This window comes from Oncorhynchus keta, chromosome 9 (genome assembly GCF_023373465.1).
Source record: "Oncorhynchus keta strain PuntledgeMale-10-30-2019 chromosome 9, Oket_V2, whole genome shotgun sequence".
Lineage (NCBI taxonomy): Eukaryota > Metazoa > Chordata > Actinopteri > Salmoniformes > Salmonidae > Oncorhynchus > Oncorhynchus keta.
In genome coordinates this window covers 36307144-36324967 of record NC_068429.1, presented here as the reverse complement: position 1 = coordinate 36324967, position 17824 = coordinate 36307144, and the positions used below count along the sequence as shown (strand labels likewise).

At 39.3% G+C, this 17824-nt stretch overlaps 2 protein-coding genes across 2 annotated transcripts; one reads left to right on the top strand and one right to left on the bottom strand.

The window, feature by feature from the left end:
* The first annotated feature begins 139 nt into the window (after positions 1 to 139).
* morn3 (MORN repeat containing 3) lies at positions 140 to 6410 on the top strand. The gene is made up of 6 exons (XM_035776257.2): positions 140 to 307; positions 700 to 846; positions 4844 to 5001; positions 5146 to 5305; positions 5897 to 6081; positions 6221 to 6410. Exons 2-6 carry the CDS (start codon positions 702 to 704, stop codon positions 6281 to 6283), a joined length of 711 nt encoding a protein of 236 aa, XP_035632150.1. The 5' UTR covers positions 140 to 307; positions 700 to 701; the 3' UTR covers positions 6284 to 6410.
* A 1-nt stretch (position 6411) lies between these two features.
* orai1b (ORAI calcium release-activated calcium modulator 1b) lies at positions 6412 to 10812 on the bottom strand. The gene is made up of 2 exons (XM_035776259.2): positions 9635 to 10812; positions 6412 to 9407 (listed from the first exon to the last, which is right to left on the bottom strand). Exons 1-2 carry the CDS (start codon positions 9746 to 9748, stop codon positions 8847 to 8849), a joined length of 675 nt encoding a protein of 224 aa, XP_035632152.1. The 5' UTR covers positions 9749 to 10812; the 3' UTR covers positions 6412 to 8846.
* Between the last annotated feature and the right edge of the window lie 7012 nt (positions 10813 to 17824).

The following is a 17824-nucleotide window of genomic DNA, read 5'->3' as shown; positions in this document are numbered from 1 at the left end:
ATTTTCATAAACAGAACTGTATTTGTATGAATGTTTTTGAATAATGATTTTTGAGGGCAATATAATGAATGACACATTTACAAAAACTGAGAAAGTTTCTCAGCCCGAACGAAATCTAGTATTTGTACATCTATGCAAGTTGGTTGCTATGGGGATAAGACGCTTGGTCATTGTTGCCTCGCTTGTCTTTTACCACCTAGCTAGCTAACCAGCTATGTTGACCTAATGTTAAATTTGACTTCAATTTGAAAATTGAAAAGACAAGTGGATTGAGCTAATAGGAGTCGTTCGCTTGGACACATACGAGGTACAATTTGAGTTAATAAATTATTTTTAGCTGTAAAAGTAATGTATACAAATGTCACATTTGCTAGCTAGCTAGCTAACTTTGTTGGCATAATCTGCGAAATGTTCTTATTTTGTTTAAGTTTTGGTTGTCATTTGATCAGTCATTATAAACAAACAATGTAGCTATAACTAGCTTCAAATGATGAAACTATTTTCAACTACATGTTCCATGAATGGACTGTCAAGTCTTTGCATCCATAGCTGTAGTCTAGTGGTTACCAGATACATTTATTTCTACAGCATCCTCCAAACCAGTTGGTGGTGGGGCTGCAGTTATGCTGTAAATTTATTAAGGATTGTGCCTTTAAGTTAATAAACAATGTTTGAAAATCATGTATGTTCTGCTTACAGCCATGCCTCATCTGAAGAAACCTCGAAAAGTGGAGCCCCTGTCAAAATTATGGGACAGAAAGGCACAAAAGTGTGGACTGCGACACACTGTTTATTCAGTCAATGGAGATGAATACACCGGGGATTGGCTGGACAGCAAGAAGCATGGTACTACTGTAGCATGACATAGATTTTCCACACACCAAGTATTAGGCCTAGGCTTACTGTGTCACCGTTCAGACACATGGGCTGTGATTGGTTCTCTCCAATTTAAAAATAATAATCTTTCAACAGATTCTAAGAACATACAGTACCAGTCAAAGGTTTGGACACATCTACACATTCAAGTGTTTGTCTTAATTTTTTTCTATATTGTAGAATAATAAACTCTTGGCATTTTCTCAACCAGCTTCACCTGAATGCTTTTCCAACAGTCTTGAAGGAGTTCCCACATATGCTGATCACTTGTTGGCTGCTTTTCCTTCACTCTGCGGTCCAACTCATCCCAAACCATCTCAATTTGGTTGTGGTCAGGTGATTGTGGAGGCCAGGTCATCTGATGCAGCACTCCATCACTCTCCTTCTTGGTCAAATAGCCCTAATACAGCTTGGAGGTGTGTTAGGTCATTGTCATGTTGAAAAACAAATGATAGTCCCACTAAGCGCAAACCAGATGGGATGGCATATTGCTGCAGAATTCTGTGGTAGCCATGCTGGTTAAGTGCCATGAATTCTAAATAAATCACAGACAGTGTCACCAGCAAAGCACCCCCCCCCCCACACACCATCTCACCTCCTCCTCCATGCTTCAGGGTGGGAACCACAAGTGGAGATCATCTGTTCACCTACTCTGCGTCTCACAAAGACACAGCGGTTGGAACCAAGAATCTCAAATTTAGACTCCTCAGACCAAAGGACAGATTTCCACTAGTCTAATGTCCATTGCTCGTGTTTCTTGGCCCAAGCAAGTCTCTTCTTATTGGTGTCCTTGGTAGTGGTTTCATTGCAGAAATTCGACCATGAAGGCACGATTCACGCAGTCTCCTCTGAACAGTTGATGTTGTGATGTGTCTGTTACTTGAACTCTGTGAAGCATTTATTCTGGCTGCAATTTCTGAGGCTGGTAACTCCAATGAACTTATCCTCTGCAGCAGAGGTAATTCTGGGTCTTCCTTTCCTGATCTGTAAATGATGGGCAAATGTTTTACTTAGAAGGGACAGAAATAGGAATGGTGGGGGTGTAGCACTGTACATTCAGAATCATATACCTTTTGAGAGAAGCGATGACCTTAATGTATGTCAAATAGAGGCACTATGGGCTCAAGTACATCTGCTTCACCAGGCACCCATATTGGTAGGTTGTGTGTGTATGGGCCTAGCTCTAAGGTGTCCTATCTGGATGACTTATGCACTGGGTTTGACCAGGCCACAGATAGTAACAGATGTATTTATCTTGCGTGATTTTAATATAAATTGGAAGGATCATAATAAGTAAAATATAACTAAATTGATGATATATGCCGAGAACTGTGGTTTGAAACAAATGGTTAATGGATCATCAACTAAGTTGGGTCATCGTTCAGATACATGCATTGATCTGATCTTCTGTAATATACCATTGCAATGCTTAAAAGCCAGATCAATGCTAGTGGGCTGGACAGACCATAATATTGTGGCCATTACCATGAACACCAATGTTCCAAAGAAACCCCAAAGGATTGTGGTCAAGAGACATTTTTTTTTATGTAATCATGAGCTATTTCAAAATGATTTGGCTGCTTTACCCTGGGCGCTGATTTATCTTGAGGATGATTTAAATCACACTACTGAATGCTTTATTGATTTGCTCACTGAGGTAATGGACCATCATGCACCAGTAAGAAAGAGTACAGTTGAGGTTTGTCAATCTGCATGGATTGATGAGGAACTGGGTGCAGCTTTTTCTCAAAGAAATATGGCAAAAGTCTTAGCAGCCAAATCTGAACTAGAAATTGATGAACAGAACATTATAGATGAAAGAACATTATAGAACATTACGTAATTATGCAGTTAAATTAAATCGTAAGAAAAAAACGTTATTTTACAAAAATGCTTTTAGTGGTTGTAAAAAGGTATGGAATACAGTGAAGGGCTTACTTGATACATCTATTTCATCACACCCATCTAGTGTAGAGATTGACGGGAGAACAATAACAAAACCAGCTGATATTGCCAATAATTTAGCAGGTTTTTTTTTTTACAAAGAAAATGTATTTACTGAGCGATAATGTAAACACCCATTCTTCCAAACAAGCTATTGTCCAATGGATTGATGATCATATTATGAGCAAAACAACATGCTCTTTTAGTCTACAAATGGTGTCAGTAGAGGTGTTAAACCTATTGAAGTCATCACCCAATGGTAAATCTACAGGTTATGATCTCATGGACAATTTTTTACTTCGCTATGCTGCTCCCCAGGTAGCAGCTCCACGGAAATACATATTTAATTGGTAACTGGAAAAGGGGACATTTGCAAATGTATGGAAGCATGTTAAACTGTGTTATATCCTGAAAGACAGCAAAAAAAAACAATTACTCCTCCCACTAGTCGACCAATTAGTCTACTCCCTTCACTCAGTAAGATATTGGAGGGTATTGTGAGTCAACAAATATGGGAGTACATGGAAAAGAATGATCTGATTACAGCCAATCAACATGCTTATCGCAAAAACCATTCTACTACCACTGCATTGGTTGACATGACTGACCATTGGCTCAATGCTATGGATAATGGCAGCTTTGTGGAGTACTATTTTTAGATTTTAGTGAAGCATTTGATTTAGTGGATCATTAAATCATTTGGACAAAAGAGAATGTTGGTAAGAGACAGACATTCAGTAAATAATAGGAATAGATTATCCACCATCTATGTGTTATCCAGACAGAAGAGAGAAATAGTCAAAATAACATTTAGATTTAGACCAATAAAGAAATTGAATAATTTAGCTGAGCAAACCAGAAACCTTTCAATATATAAATTCAAACAATACTTTAAAACCATTTAAATATAATACATAGGAAAGTTGTGCTGGACTATGGTGGTTAGAGCGTAGCCTAGTGGTTAGAGCGTTGGACTAGTAACCCGAAGGTTGCGAGTTCAAACCCCTGAGCTGACAAGTTACAAATCTGTCGTTCTGCCCCTGAACAGGCAGTTAACCCACTGTTCCCAGGCCATCATTGAAAATAAGAATATGTTCTTAACTGACTTGCCTGGTTAAATAAATGTAAAAAAATTAAATCTATCTTGTTAGACTGTTAGGGTCTTAATCGGGTCAATATGTTAGTGTATTATGTCTGTTTGTGTGTTATATGTGAAAATGTGATCGTATTATAAATTGTATTTTAATGTTTAAGGACTCTTGGAAGATTAGTCCAAATGAGGACTAAAAGAGATCCTAATCAAATCAAATCAATCATGTGGCAGTCCTCATGAGAGCCAATTTCATCATAGCGCTTGATGGTTTTGGAACTTGAAGAAACTTTCAAAGTTGTTGAAATGTTCCATATTGACTGACCTTTATATTTTAAATGAATGATGGCCTGTCATTTCTCTTTTCTTATTTGAGCTGTTCATGCCATAATATGGACTTGGTATTTTACCAAATAGGGCTATCTTCTAACACCCTACCTTGTCACAACACAACTGATTGGCTCAAACACATTAAGAAGGAAAGAAATTCCAGAAATGAACTTTTAACAAGGCACACCTGTTAATTGAAATGCATTCCAGGTGACTACCTCATGAAGCTGGTTGAGAGAATACCTAGAGTGTGCAAAGCTGTCATCAAGGTAAAGGGTGGCTACTTTGAAGAATCTCAAATATAAAATATTTTGTTTAACGCTTTTTTGCTTACTACATGATTCCATATCTGTTATTTCATAGTTTTGATGTCATCACTATTATTCTATAATGTAGAAAAGAGTAAAAAAATAAAGAAAAACCTTGGATTGAGTAGGTGTGTCCAAAGTTGTCAGGTACTGTAGATAACTTTTTTTTCTTTCCCACTATAACTTAGTATTGGTTATCACTTAATTTTTTATCAACTAGACCTATTTTTCATTTATTTTTAATCTGCAATGAATATGTGGGTGGCTTTTCTCACTGTTCCTTTCATTTTTCTAGGCAAAGGAACTCAAATTTGGAAGAAGGCCGGGGCCATTTATGATGGAGACTGGAAATATGGCAAACGTGATGGATACGGGACCTACAGCAAACTCCTGTCTGTAACCAATGAGTATTCAAGGGAATACTCAGGTGGATGGGAAAATGACAAAAAGCATGTATGTACACAGGACAATGTTTGTTTTGTTAGGCTAAGAATGTAAATAATGTTAACCTAGGCCTATTCTATTTCTTCATTTATTATAAGACACCTGGCCTCAGTGAAACAAGGGCAGGTTTCTATGTCTTCTCATCTACCTTAGGGGTTTGGGACCTACTTCTACAGTGACACTGCCTGCTATGAGGGAGAATGGAGTGAGGATCAGAGGAGTGGCTGGGGCAGGATGTATTATGACAATGGGGACATATATGAGGGAGAATGGCTGAAAAACAAACATCACGGACAGGGCATGCTTCGTCTCGGTAAGGGCACATTATTGTACATTTAAGACTCATGACTGGGGCGGCAGGTAGTCTAGTTGTTAAGAGCGTTGGGCCAGTAACCGAAAGGTTGCCGGATTGAATCTTCGAGCTGACAAGAAATCTGTCGTTCTGCCCCTGAACAAGGCAGTTAAACCACTGTTCCCCGGTAGGCCGTCATTGTAAATAAGAATATGTTCTTACTTGCCTAGTTAAAAAGGTTACATTTGAAAAAAAAAAAACATTTAAAAAAAAGTAATGACTGTTGTCAGGGGTGTGTGGAAGACCAAAAAAAGTTGATTTCCAGAGTGTGCAGTGGATGGGTGAGAAAGATGAAGTAACTGTAGACTGCATTTTATTGCATCTTCATTAGTATACTTTGACAATATGGATGTAATTCAATTAAACACTAAGACATCAATATTGCACACAAGTCTTACTACTGTGCCAACAGTGATTCGGTAATACAATGTTTTTTTTTGTGAAAAAAAGTTGTCATTTGGTTTTAATTAATTCTGTGTGGGTTTGAATGGATTTAGCCGTAGACTATATACACAGTATGTCAGGTTGCGACTTCTCTCATTTGTTTTGAAGCCAATGAAAACAGGTATGAAGGCAACTGGAAGTATGGGAAGAAGAATGGGCATGGAAAGTTCTTTTACCTGGACAAAGGTCAGCTTTATGAGGGCTTCTGGGTGGACGGAGTGGCCAAATGTGGAACAGTCTCTGACTTTGGAAGAGCTGAGGCACCAACACCAACAATATACCCAATTCCTAAGGTACATACGTTGTCTTTTGAAGTGTTTTAAGAGGTTTGTCTTTACCGGGTGTTGCAAGTGTTGAGCCAAGCCACTTTACCTGCTTATGTGAATATCAATTCACTGTATGGTGAGGTCTCCCCCTTTTCTCTATTTTAAGGTACATCTGTTGGATGTGAGATCAGTTTTAATGGAAACACAATCAACATACCACAGTGAATAGGACAAGCCAAAGAAGAACATCAGAACACCCTAAAGTGCTCCATCTCTGCTGATCTCTGGACACCATGCTCACTTACCATGCTGTTAAATGCCATCATGTAACGAATAAAGAGAGCACATCATCATGAGTAAGATTTGAGTAATTTTACTTCTATGAAACGGGACCACTGAACATGATTTGACTTGTAATGAGATCATGGTGCCATCTGGATATCATTCCCCAGTGGCAACTCGAGGTATTACAAACACATTCCTAGAAGCAAAACAAAAAGTAAACAGTTACATTTGCCAAGACCAACCCACTCAGTGTACAAACAAACAAGTCACAAAGGGTGCACTTTGAACAGAAAATGAAAGCAACAGATAACACTTTTACAAAGCCAATTGTGTTTAGAAAGAATATGTGCAGTTAATCTCTGTATTCACTGTTTAAGCAACAGTGAAAATAACTTGACGCTTTTCTAGTCACAAATTCATATTTTTCGACCAAATAATCATGGTGCAAAATGCTATTTCAATACCACAGGTTACAACTATGAACACTTTTTGTAAAGTTTATGCAGCAACATTTGGCCAACCGATTAGACTACAAATAACTTAAGCAGGCTGATTACATTTAATCTCTCAAACATGAATTGAAACCTGAACCTTAGGTTGAATACAAAACTGACAGAAGTAAGACAATGGTCGCGTTTCGCTGGTCAGACGTTGCATGCGTCAACCAATGGTTGCGTGCCACATCATCGACTGCGCCTTCGGACACCAGATTGTTATAACATATGTGGTTAGCTGGTAGTTAAAATACCTATCCAGGCATTGTAAGATCTGGCATGCATCAGCAATGCCTGGGCAGAGGTACGTGCCCGTTCATTGGTGCTCATAGAATACAATGAGGCAAGCCACCGTGTCACAATATCGTAGTTAAAGGGATAGTTTACCCAAATTACAGAATGACATATTGGTTTCCTTACCCTTTAAGCAGTCTATGGACAAGGTATGACAGCAATCCAGTCTTTGGTTTAATTTCCACAAGCTAACGTTTTAGCATTTGAGGCACAAATCCCATTCAAGTCATCTTTTGCACATCATGTTCAAAACTTCTAAGTGACTTTAGAGCTTTACTACCAATTTGAGATACTTTCTTATGATTTGGACACGATGCGTGAAAATTGCTAATATCGCCCCATCAATGTGATTTGTGCCACAAATGCTAAAACGTTAACATGTGGAAACAGTGCCAGGGACACCAAAGCATAGATTGCTTTCATACCTTGTCCTTGGGCTGCTTAGAGGGTAAGGAAAACAGCGTCATTTTGTAATTTGGGTGAACGATCCTTTTAATGAGAAGCCTCTTTAGCCCCCTCCTACCATTACCTGTAAGGTAAAAAAAAAAAAAACTGGCCTAAATGCTCCAAGTGCCAGTGAAAGATGCATTCTCAAACATTTGTATAACTTCAGCCAGTAATTTTGAAAGTGCTGGTCACGAGACAAAAGTGCTACCCGTTTTTTGTGTACGACTTCATCCAATTGTGTGCTATGTCATCCATTTTGTGTAATATGTTACAAATATAGCAATTTGTATGATTTCATAAGATTTAGCAATTTGTGTGGTATGTTACGAATCCAAATGACCCTTTGCTTAGCCCCCGGCCCCCTTGGTTACTGTTGCAACCTTGGACCACGTTTTCCCAGGAAGCCTAATTCCCCCTTCGAACCACTGGCGTAATCCCCTCACAATGACAAACTGTGTTTTTAATACACAATGAAATTAAACACAGACTACCCCGTGCAAGTCAGGGGACTCTTGGGTATGTTGTGGTTGACTGTCATTGCAATTGCTTCATGGGAACCTGGTAAAATGAAGGTTGTAGTGTGGCTAGCCACTGGACGGCTCTGAATGCACTGTCAGCATGCAGCCAAAGTTACTAACCACTTTTGGAGCTAACTAGTGCTCTTAAATCATATCCTGATGTCGACAGCAGATGAGAGTTGTATTCTAGCATGGCTAATTTAGCTTCTTTTTTATATTAAAAAAAAGTTATTAACTGCAATATTGGGTGGTCAATAAGACAGAGCAGCTGAGTTAGCAAACAATGTAACTAAAGTATAATTTTGAATTAGAAAAATAATTTAACAGGCTCTGCATTTCAAGAATCACAGTAGCAAGTACCTGCGCACTTTTCAATTGTAAAGCCATTTAAAACTATTTGTTTTTGGATAGAAATTCTGTTTTTGTAATGGCTTTCATGTGTTTCAAATATGAGCTTATCCGTGGTGTTGGAATTGCTGGCAGGTGCTATCCATTGGAGCGCTGCGATTGGTTAGAGTGCATCTTTAAGACTGTTAACTGGTATAGTTTCACAGTTAAAAGTAACACTGTCTGGAATCATTCTTTTAAAAATCATTTTTAAAAATCTCTAGAAATGTTAACATTTGGAAACGGTGAGTAACATCTCAAATGTTTTGAAATTATGAGCAGATTATGTAGCGTTTTTATAGAAATGTATAACTATTGGCAACAAAGGATTGGCTTGAAATAGACATTATCAACGAGAGGTCAGTCTTTATGGGAAATGGGAGCTGGGGGATTGCAAGTTGGACTCCCCTCTACCGTCCAGCTCATTCTGCAGCCTGGTCAGGTTGGATAACTCCTCCAGCTCCTGGAACTGCCTGTCTGTCTTGTGGCTGACAAGGGAACGGTAGAAATGTACAGCGAAGACTATAAATATCAGGCCAAAAGGCACCATGATGGAGGTGGAGGTGATGGCGGCAGCCACACCTGCAGATATGGTCCCATTGTTGGGGTTGTGGTTCTTAGGCCTAATGGGTAAAAATTTGACCCAGCAGAGGAGCACCACCTCAGCCAGGAAGAGCAGGGTGCCAATGACTGTTGAGAAGGCCCAGGCCAGCTCTATGTGGTGGTGCATTCTCTCATGTGGCGACTCCTTCACCGAGTTGAGGTTGTGAACATTACTGACTGCCTCGATGTTAGGCAGGATGCAGGTACTAACCATCAGGGCAAAGAGGTGAACAGCCACCAACACTGTTGTGCAGGCACTGAAGGCAATGAGGAGACCAGGTGGGTATGGATAGCTTGTGTCCAACTGAACCTCCACCATTGCTACCTGAGGGGGGAAGAACATTGTGGCATAAGCATACAAGACAGGCTGCCTGGAACATGACCTTCCAAAATGAAGCAGAACTCGTTTTTTTTAACTAGGGAGTGCAAGAAATCCATACATGATTAATACATAACGTTTCTGGTATTGAATGATGATGGTCCTCATGCTATGCACATCAAATAATTGCCTCTGCTGCTATGCATCTGACTTTGGGCCAGTTTATTCCTTACCATAGCGAACCCAGACAGTAGAGCAGACGTTCGACTGGAAGCCTTCAGTTTTGCTCGACTCAAGTAAAGCTTCCTCCACGACAGTGCTTGTAATGAATGTTCGTTCAGACTCATTGCACTGCTGAAATTTAATAGACTGAACGGGCTGATTGTTGTTGACTCGTAGCCTATGTGGCTGTTCAACAATTGGCATTAGCTAGCCTAGATAGTAACATCCTCGGTGTCCACGGACATCGATGTAGAAAAATTATCGTTTGAGGTCCATTCTATCGATTCTCGCTAGTATTCCTGTTTACCTTTGTAACGTCCAACTCTTCCGCACCGCCGTTTCGATCGAGCTGGATGGCTGGCTGCACCCCCGGATTACCCACAAACCATTGCGGTAAAGATAAATAAACTTGGAACAAGTCTGCCTATGTAAAATAAGTGAGTTATTGCTATAGTTGATCATACAAACAAGGTAGTTACCGAATTCACCACAAAACTATTTCTAGTTCGTACAATGGTTAGATTACGGTCATTGTTTTTCATGTAGGGTCACTTGTGCAAAATGTCACCAAGCTTACTCTTGACCCCATGATGAATGAAGATTTTGAAGATGATCACCCAGGAGGTGTTTTCTCTGGCGTCTCGAAGGAGTCTTCGTGGTTTAGAGAGAACATGTCAGAACTGGTAGACGCACGTCGACTGACCCGAATGATAAATCGAAAGAAAAGAGTGAAGTCTATCGGTTTTATTGTAATTTGATCAAGACAAACGTTTTTCCCGACTCATGCAACACTTGGGTATATGAGCTATGCACTGAGACAATGGGGCCAAGTGAGCCGACACTTGCAAAACACAGTCAATCCATCAATCTGTGTCCTCCTGAATTTGAGTGCGCAAACACTTTACGGTATCGCATGTTTTCGGATGCGCTCTCATGCATAGATTGAGACGATAGCTACAAATCATTCAAAGCAAACAGTCTGACACGCTTACTCAATCTTCCCCAATAAAAATGATACCAACTCGTATTTGTTTTAAATAGCACGCTTTTTTTCACGTTATTACTTTAACGTCACGGGTAGAGTGAGATTGCAGTAGCCTCCCTGGGGTGCTGTTCCGCCAATGTTACATTGTGAAAGCAACATGTGTTTAGTTATAGGGTGCGTTCGTAAATTCGCTCTGGCTATCTATTCCGATTTTAGAGCACTCGCGACTGGAGTGTGCCAGAGCACAGAATACTGATGAATTTAAGAACGGTCAACACCGGTTTTAGCACAGTTACCAATACTCTAGGAAACATGAAAACAGTCTAACCAGTTCTGCTAGGGGGAGTAAATGGTCAAAGTGAGGTGTTCAATTCAAGGGGCTTTATTGACATGGGAAACATGTTTACATTGCCAAAGCAAGTGAAATTGGTAAACAAAAGAGAAATAAACAATAAAAAGTGAACAGTAAATATTACACTCACACAAGTACCAAAATAATATGTCTATATACAGTGTTGTAATGATTGTGCAAATAGTTAAAGTAAAAATGGAAAATAAATCAACATAAATATGGGTTGTATTTACAATGGTGTTTGTTATTCACTGGTTTCCGTTTAATTGTGGCAACAGGTCACAAATCGTGCTGCTGTGATGGCACACTGTGGTATTTCACCCAATAGCTATGGTAGATAATCAAAATTATATATTTTTTTCTCGAATTCTTTGTGGGTCTGTGTAATCTGAAGGAAATGTGTGTCTCTAATATGGTCATACATTTGGTAGGAGGTTAGGAAGTGCAGCTCAGTTTCAACCTCGTTTTGTTTGCAGTGTGCACATAGCCTGTCTTCTGTTGAGAGCCACGTCTGCCTACGGCAACCTTTCTCAATAGCAAGGCTATGCTCACTGAGTCTGTACATAGCCAAAGCTTTCCTTGATTTTGGGTCAGTCACAGTGGTCATGTATTCTGCCACTGTGTACTCTCTGTTTAGGGCCAAATAGCATTCTAGTTTGCTCTGTTTCTTTGTTAATTCTTTCCAATGTGTCAAGTAATTATCTTTTTGTTTCTGATGATTTGGTTGGGTCTAACTGTGTTTCTGTCCTGGGGCCCTGTGAGGTCTGTTTATGTTTGTGAACAGAGCCCCAGGACCAGCTTGTTTAGGGGACTCTTCTCCAGGTTAATCTCTCTGTAGGGGATGGCTTATTATGGAAGGTTTGGGAATCACTTCCTTTTAGGTGGTTGTAGAATTTAACAGCTATTTTCAGGATTTTGATCATTAGTGGGTATCGGCCTAATTCTTCTCTGCCTGCATTATCTGGTGTTTTACGTTGTACACGGGGAGGATATTTTTGCAGAATTCTGCATGCAGTGTCTGAATTTGGTGTTTGTCCCATTTGGTTGATTTTTGGTTGATGAGTGGACCCAAGACAATGAATGGCAATGGGTTCTATAACTGATTCAAGTATTTTTAGCCAGATGCTAATTGGTATGTCAAATTTTATGTTCCTTTTGATGGCATAGAAGGCCCTTCTCGCCTTGTCTCTAAGATCTTTCACAGCTTTGTGGAAGTTACTTGTGGGGTTGATTGTTTAGGCCGAGGTTGGTATAGTTTTTGGTGTGCTCCTGGGGCAATGGTGTCTAGATTGAATTTCTATTTGTGGTCCTGGCAACTGGATCTTGGAAAACCATTATTTTTGTCTTACTGAGATTTACTGTCAGGGACCAGGTCTGACAGAATCTGTACAGAAGATCTAGGTGCTGCTGTAAGCCCTATTTGGTTGGGGACAGAAGCACCAGATCATCAGCAAACAGCAGACATTTGACTTCAGATTCTTGTAGGGTGAGGCCGGGTGCTGCAGACTGTTCTAGTTATACACTACCGGTCAAAAAAAATTGAACACCTACTCATTCAAGGGTTTTTCTTTATTTTTACTGTTTTCTACATTGTAGAATAATAGTGAAGACATCAAAACTATGAAATAAGTAGTAACCAAAACAGTGTAAAACAAATCTAAATATATTTTAGATTCTTCAAAAAGCCACCCCTTGCCTTGATGAAAGCTTTGCACACTCTTAGCATTATCTCAATCAGCTTCACATGGAATGCTTTTCCAACAGAAATACTTCCCACATATGCAGAGCACTTGTTGGCTGTTTTTCCTTCACTGTGCGGTCCGACTCATACAAACCATCTCAATTTGGTTGAGGTCGGGGGATTGTTGAGGCCAGGTCATCTGATGCAGCACTCTATCACTCTCCTTCTTGGTAAAATAGCCCTTACACAGTCTGGAGGTGTGTTGGGTTATTGGCCTGTTGAAAAACAAATGATAGTCCCACTAAGCCCAAACCAGATGGGATGTTGTATTGCTACAGAATGCTGTGGTAGCCATGCTGGTTAAGGGTGCCTTGAATTCTAAATAAATCACAGACAGTGTCACCAGCAACGCACCCCCACACCATAACACCTCCTACTCCATGCTTTATGGTGGGAAATACACATGCAGATATATCCATTCACCCACACTGCATCTCACAAAGACACGCTATCTTCTGTATATCCCTCTACCTTGTCACAACACAACTGATTGGCTCAAACACATTAAGGAGGAAATAAATTCCACAAGTTAACTTTTAAGAAGGTACACCCGTTAATTGAAATGCATTCCAGGTGACAACATCATGAAGCTGGTTGAGAGAATGCCACGAGTGTACAAAGCTGTCATCAAGGCAAAGGATGGCTATTTGTAGAATCTCAAATATAAAATATATTTTGATTTGCTTAACACTTTTTTTGGTTACTACATGATGCCATATTTGTTATTTCATAGTTTTGATGTCTTCACTATTATTCTACAATCTATAATGTTTTAAAAATAAAGAAAAACGTTGAATGAGTAGGTGTTCTAAACCTTTTGAATGTATATGTTGAAGAGAGTGGTGCTTAAGCTGCAGCCCTGTCTCACCCCACGGCCCTGTGAAAGATATCTGTGTGTTTTTTTTGCCAATTTTAACCTCACACTTGTTGTTTGTGTACATGGATTTCATAATGTCATATGTTTTTCCCCAACACCACTTTCCCCCCATTTGAATAGCAGACCCTCATGCCAAATTGAGTCAAAAGCTTTTTTGAACTCAACAAAGCATGAGAAGAGTTTGCCTTTGTTTTGTTTGTTTGTCAATTAGGGTGTGCAGTGCGAATATGTAGTCTGTTGTACGGTAATTTGGTAAAAATCCAATTTGACATTTGCTCAGTACAGCACTGAGGAAATGTACACGTCTGCTGTTAATGATAATGAAGAAGATTTTCCCAAGGTTGCTGTTGACGCATATCCTACAGAAGTTATTGGTGTCAAATTTGCCTCAACCCCAATACACAAAAGTGATCAGTCCTTGGTTCCAAATATTAGGGAAGATGCCAGAGTTGAGGATGATGTTAAAGAGTTTAAGTATCCAATTGGAATTTGTGGTCTGTATATTTTGTCATTTTATGTAGGACACCATCAACACCACAGGCCTTTTTGGATTGGAAGGTTTGTAATTTGTCCTGTAGTTCATTCAATGTAATTGGAGAATCCAGTGGGTTCTGGTAGTCTTTAATAGCTGATTCTAAGATTTGTAAAGTTTGTATTTTGTTAAAGAACCAAAAAGATTGGAGAAGGGGTTTAGATAACTCTTCGTGTTGTTGTTTGTTTAGTGTGTTCCAATTTTCCCAAAGTAGTTAGAGTCTTCTGCTTTTAAATGCTAGTAAAATTAAATGCTGCCCGCACACACCCGCCCGACTAGCATCACTACTCTGGACGGTTCTGACTTAGAATATGTGGACAACTACAAATACCTAGGTACCTAGGTGTCTGGTTAGACTGTAAACTCTCCTTCCAGACTCACATTAAGCATCTCCAATCCAAAATTAAATATAGAATTGACTTCCTATTTTGCAACAAAGCCTCCTTCACTCATGCTGCCAAACATACCGTCATAAAACTAACTATCCTACTGATCCTTGACTGTGGCGATGTCATTTACAAAATAGCCTCCAACACTCTACTCAGCAAACTGGATGTAGTCTATCACAGTGCCATCCATTTAGTCACCAAAGCCCCATATACTACCCACCACTGCGACCTGTATGCTCTCGTTGGCTGGCCCTCACTACATAGTCGTCGCCAAACCCACTGGCTCCAGGTCATCTATAAGTCTTTGCTAGGTAAAGCCCCGCCTTATCTCAGTTCACTGGTCACCATAGCAACACCCACCCATAGCACGCGCTCCAGCAGGTATATTTCACTGGTCATCCCCAAAGCCAACAGCCCCTTTGGCCGCCTCTCTTTCCAGTTCTCTGCTGCCAATGGTTGGAATGAACTGCAAAAATCACTGAAGCTGGAGACATATCTCCCTCTCTAATTTTAAGCATCAGCTGTCAGAGCAGCTTACCGATCACTGTACCTGTACACAGCCAATCTGTAAATAGCACATCCAACTACCTCATCCCCATATGTTATTTATCTTTTTGCTCTTTTGCACCACAGTATCTCTACGTGCACATCATCATCTGCACATCTATCATTCCAGTGTTAATGCTAAATTGTAATTATTTCACCTCTAGGGCCTATTTATTGCCTTACCTCCCTAATCTTCTACATTTGCACACACTGTACATAGATTATTCTATTGTGTTATTGACTGTACGTTTGTTTGTGTAACTCTGTGTTGTTGTTTTTGTCGCACTGCTTTGCTTTATCTTCGCCAGGTAGCAGTTGTAAATGAGAACTTGTTCTCAACTGGCCTATCTGGTTAAAAAAGGTAAAATAATAATCATTTTTTTAAAGTCTATCGATTCTTCAATTACATTAAGCTAATTTCTTCTTTTTCCGTAGTGTATTTATGTATTGTTTTAGTGATTCACCATAGTGAAGGCGTAGACTCAGGTTTCCTGGGTCTTTATGTTTTTGGCTGGATAGGCTTCTCAATTTCTTTCTTCGGTTTTGGCTTCCTTCATCAAACCATTTGTCATTGTTGTTATTTTTTTAGGTTCTCTGATTGAATATTTTTTGATTTGATAGGGAAGCTCAGAGGTCAAATATACTGTTTAGACTTTCTACTGTTCTCTCATTTGCGTCTGGAAGTAGCTACCAAGCTAGCCAACATTAGCCTGTTAGCTTGGTTGCTTGACTGCCATTGTGAGGTTAGAACGCTCGGATCAACCCTACTCCTCATCTAGAGTGTCCAGTATGCGCTCTGAATGCTCCAAGTGCGAAACACTCTGAATTTACCAAAGGACAATCCGACAATGTTCTGAATTTACGAACACCCTGAGCACACTCTGAGCGTTCTCTGGCACTCCAGATAGAATTTAAGAACACACCCATAGTCATAAGTCATGATAAACACTATACACACACACACACACACACACACACACACACACACACACACACACACACACACACACACACACACACACACACACACACACACACAGCAATTTCTAAGTGTGCTTGATATTTTTCTCTTTGTATGTCATTAAAAAAGTGTAAAATAAATAAATAAAAATGAATAAATAAATAACAACATTTACTTGGTCCCCCACATTCTTCATCATTTGTTTAAGTTGTTATATTACAGTGAACTTTGATGATCCCAATGTAATAAAAAAAACACTTTCAAAATGGCTGGTATAATTTTTTTAAACGTGTGCCACAAGTAGATCATTAATCCAGTGTGATGACCATTGCATACCATACGATGGCCATATTATGCCAGCTTAAAACACGAGGTAAAATAATTGGTTATTCTATATTACAGTGAACTTTGAGGTGTTGACTAGTAGATCATAAGATGTCTATTTTATGCCAGTTTAAATATGTTTTGTGGTGTGTGCTACTAGTAGATAAATAGTCCATTGTCATCAACACTGCAAAGCATAACATGCCCATATTATGCCAGCTCTAAAATGGGGGAAATACTTGTTTTATCCTATTATTGTGACGCCCTGACCTTAGAGAGCCTTTTTATTCTCTATTTGACTTGGGTCAGGGTGTGACTAGGGTGGGCAATCTGTTGTATTTTCTATGATGCCCTGGTATGGTTCCCAATCAGAGGCAGCTGTCTATCATTGTCTCTGATTGGGGATCATACTCAGGCAGCCTTTTTCCCACCTTAGTTTGTGGGATCTTGTTTGTGTGTAGTTGCTTTCTGCACTGCATATAGCTTTACGGTTGTTTTTTTTGGTGTCATTTAATAAAAGTAAGATGTTCGCCTACCACGCTGCACCTTGGTCTCCTCATTCAAACGACAGACGTGACAATTATAGCGTACTTTGAGGTGTTCTAATTAAATGTGTCCACTGTTGCAATTGAACTGGATGATTAAAGATGTTGATTAAACTTAAAACTACTGTCACCGTCTCAGCTCACACTTCCCTTCACCGAATGAAACCAGTTTGATGTTCATGCTTTTATTCAAGATAACGTAAGAGCTTTGTGTGTGCAATAGTTTGAAGTGAAATCTTGATTACATCAAGACCAATTCCAAAATTAAACTTGAATTATAATGTCAAATTATTTAATTATATGTTTCATATTGATGTACACACCACATATCAGTCATGCAACTACATAAAGTGTATATAGTGCATAACACATCCCCAAAGTGCAGTGAGAGTATACGTGCCCGTCCCAAAATAATGTTAACATCAATATAATATATCCCCTATTACAAAGTCACACACCCAGTGCACTTGACTTGGGTAATATAAGATATGCCCAGTTCCAAACCAAACCCTTCTGTTGATAGTCACCTACTCCAGTACCCTCCACTTTCAAGGATAACAGCACAGCCTTTTTATAAAGTGTTTTAGGACATTGGAGAACACATTAAGAGCGATCTTAGACTATTCCTCCATACAGGATCTTTCCAGATTTTTGATATCCATTGTCTGCACTTATGGAATACCCTCTTCAATTCATATCAAATGTTATTGGTCACTTACACACATTTATCAGATGTTACTGCAGGTGTAGCGAAATGCTTGTGTTTCTAGCTGCAACAGTGCAGTAATATCTAATAATTCACATCAATACACAGAAATCTAAAAGTAAAATAATGGAATTAAGAATTATATAAATATTAAGAGGAGCAATGTCGGAGTGGCATTAACTAAAATACAGTGGAATAGAATACAGTATATACATATGAGATGAGTAAAGCAGTATGTAAACA

What these genes read in the sequence shown, in the direction of transcription:
- morn3 (XM_035776257.2), top strand. Translation starts at nt 702, where the DNA reads ATGCCTCATCTGAAGAAACCTCGAAAAGTGGAGCCCCTGTCAAAATTA. An exon ending in GCTGGACAGCAAGAAGCATG is followed by an intron (nt 847 to 4,843) that starts GTACTACTGTAG and finishes TCATTTTTCTAG; the next exon opens with GCAAAGGAACTCAAATTTGG. An exon ending in GGGAAAATGACAAAAAGCAT is followed by an intron (nt 5,002 to 5,145) that starts GTATGTACACAG and finishes CATCTACCTTAG; the next exon opens with GGGTTTGGGACCTACTTCTA.
- orai1b (XM_035776259.2), bottom strand. Translation starts at nt 9,748, where the DNA reads ATGAGTCTGAACGAACATTCATTACAAGCACTGTCGTGGAGGAAGCTT. An exon ending in TACTGTCTGGGTTCGCTATG is followed by an intron (nt 9,408 to 9,634) that starts GTAAGGAATAAA and finishes TTCCCCCCTCAG; the next exon opens with GTAGCAATGGTGGAGGTTCA.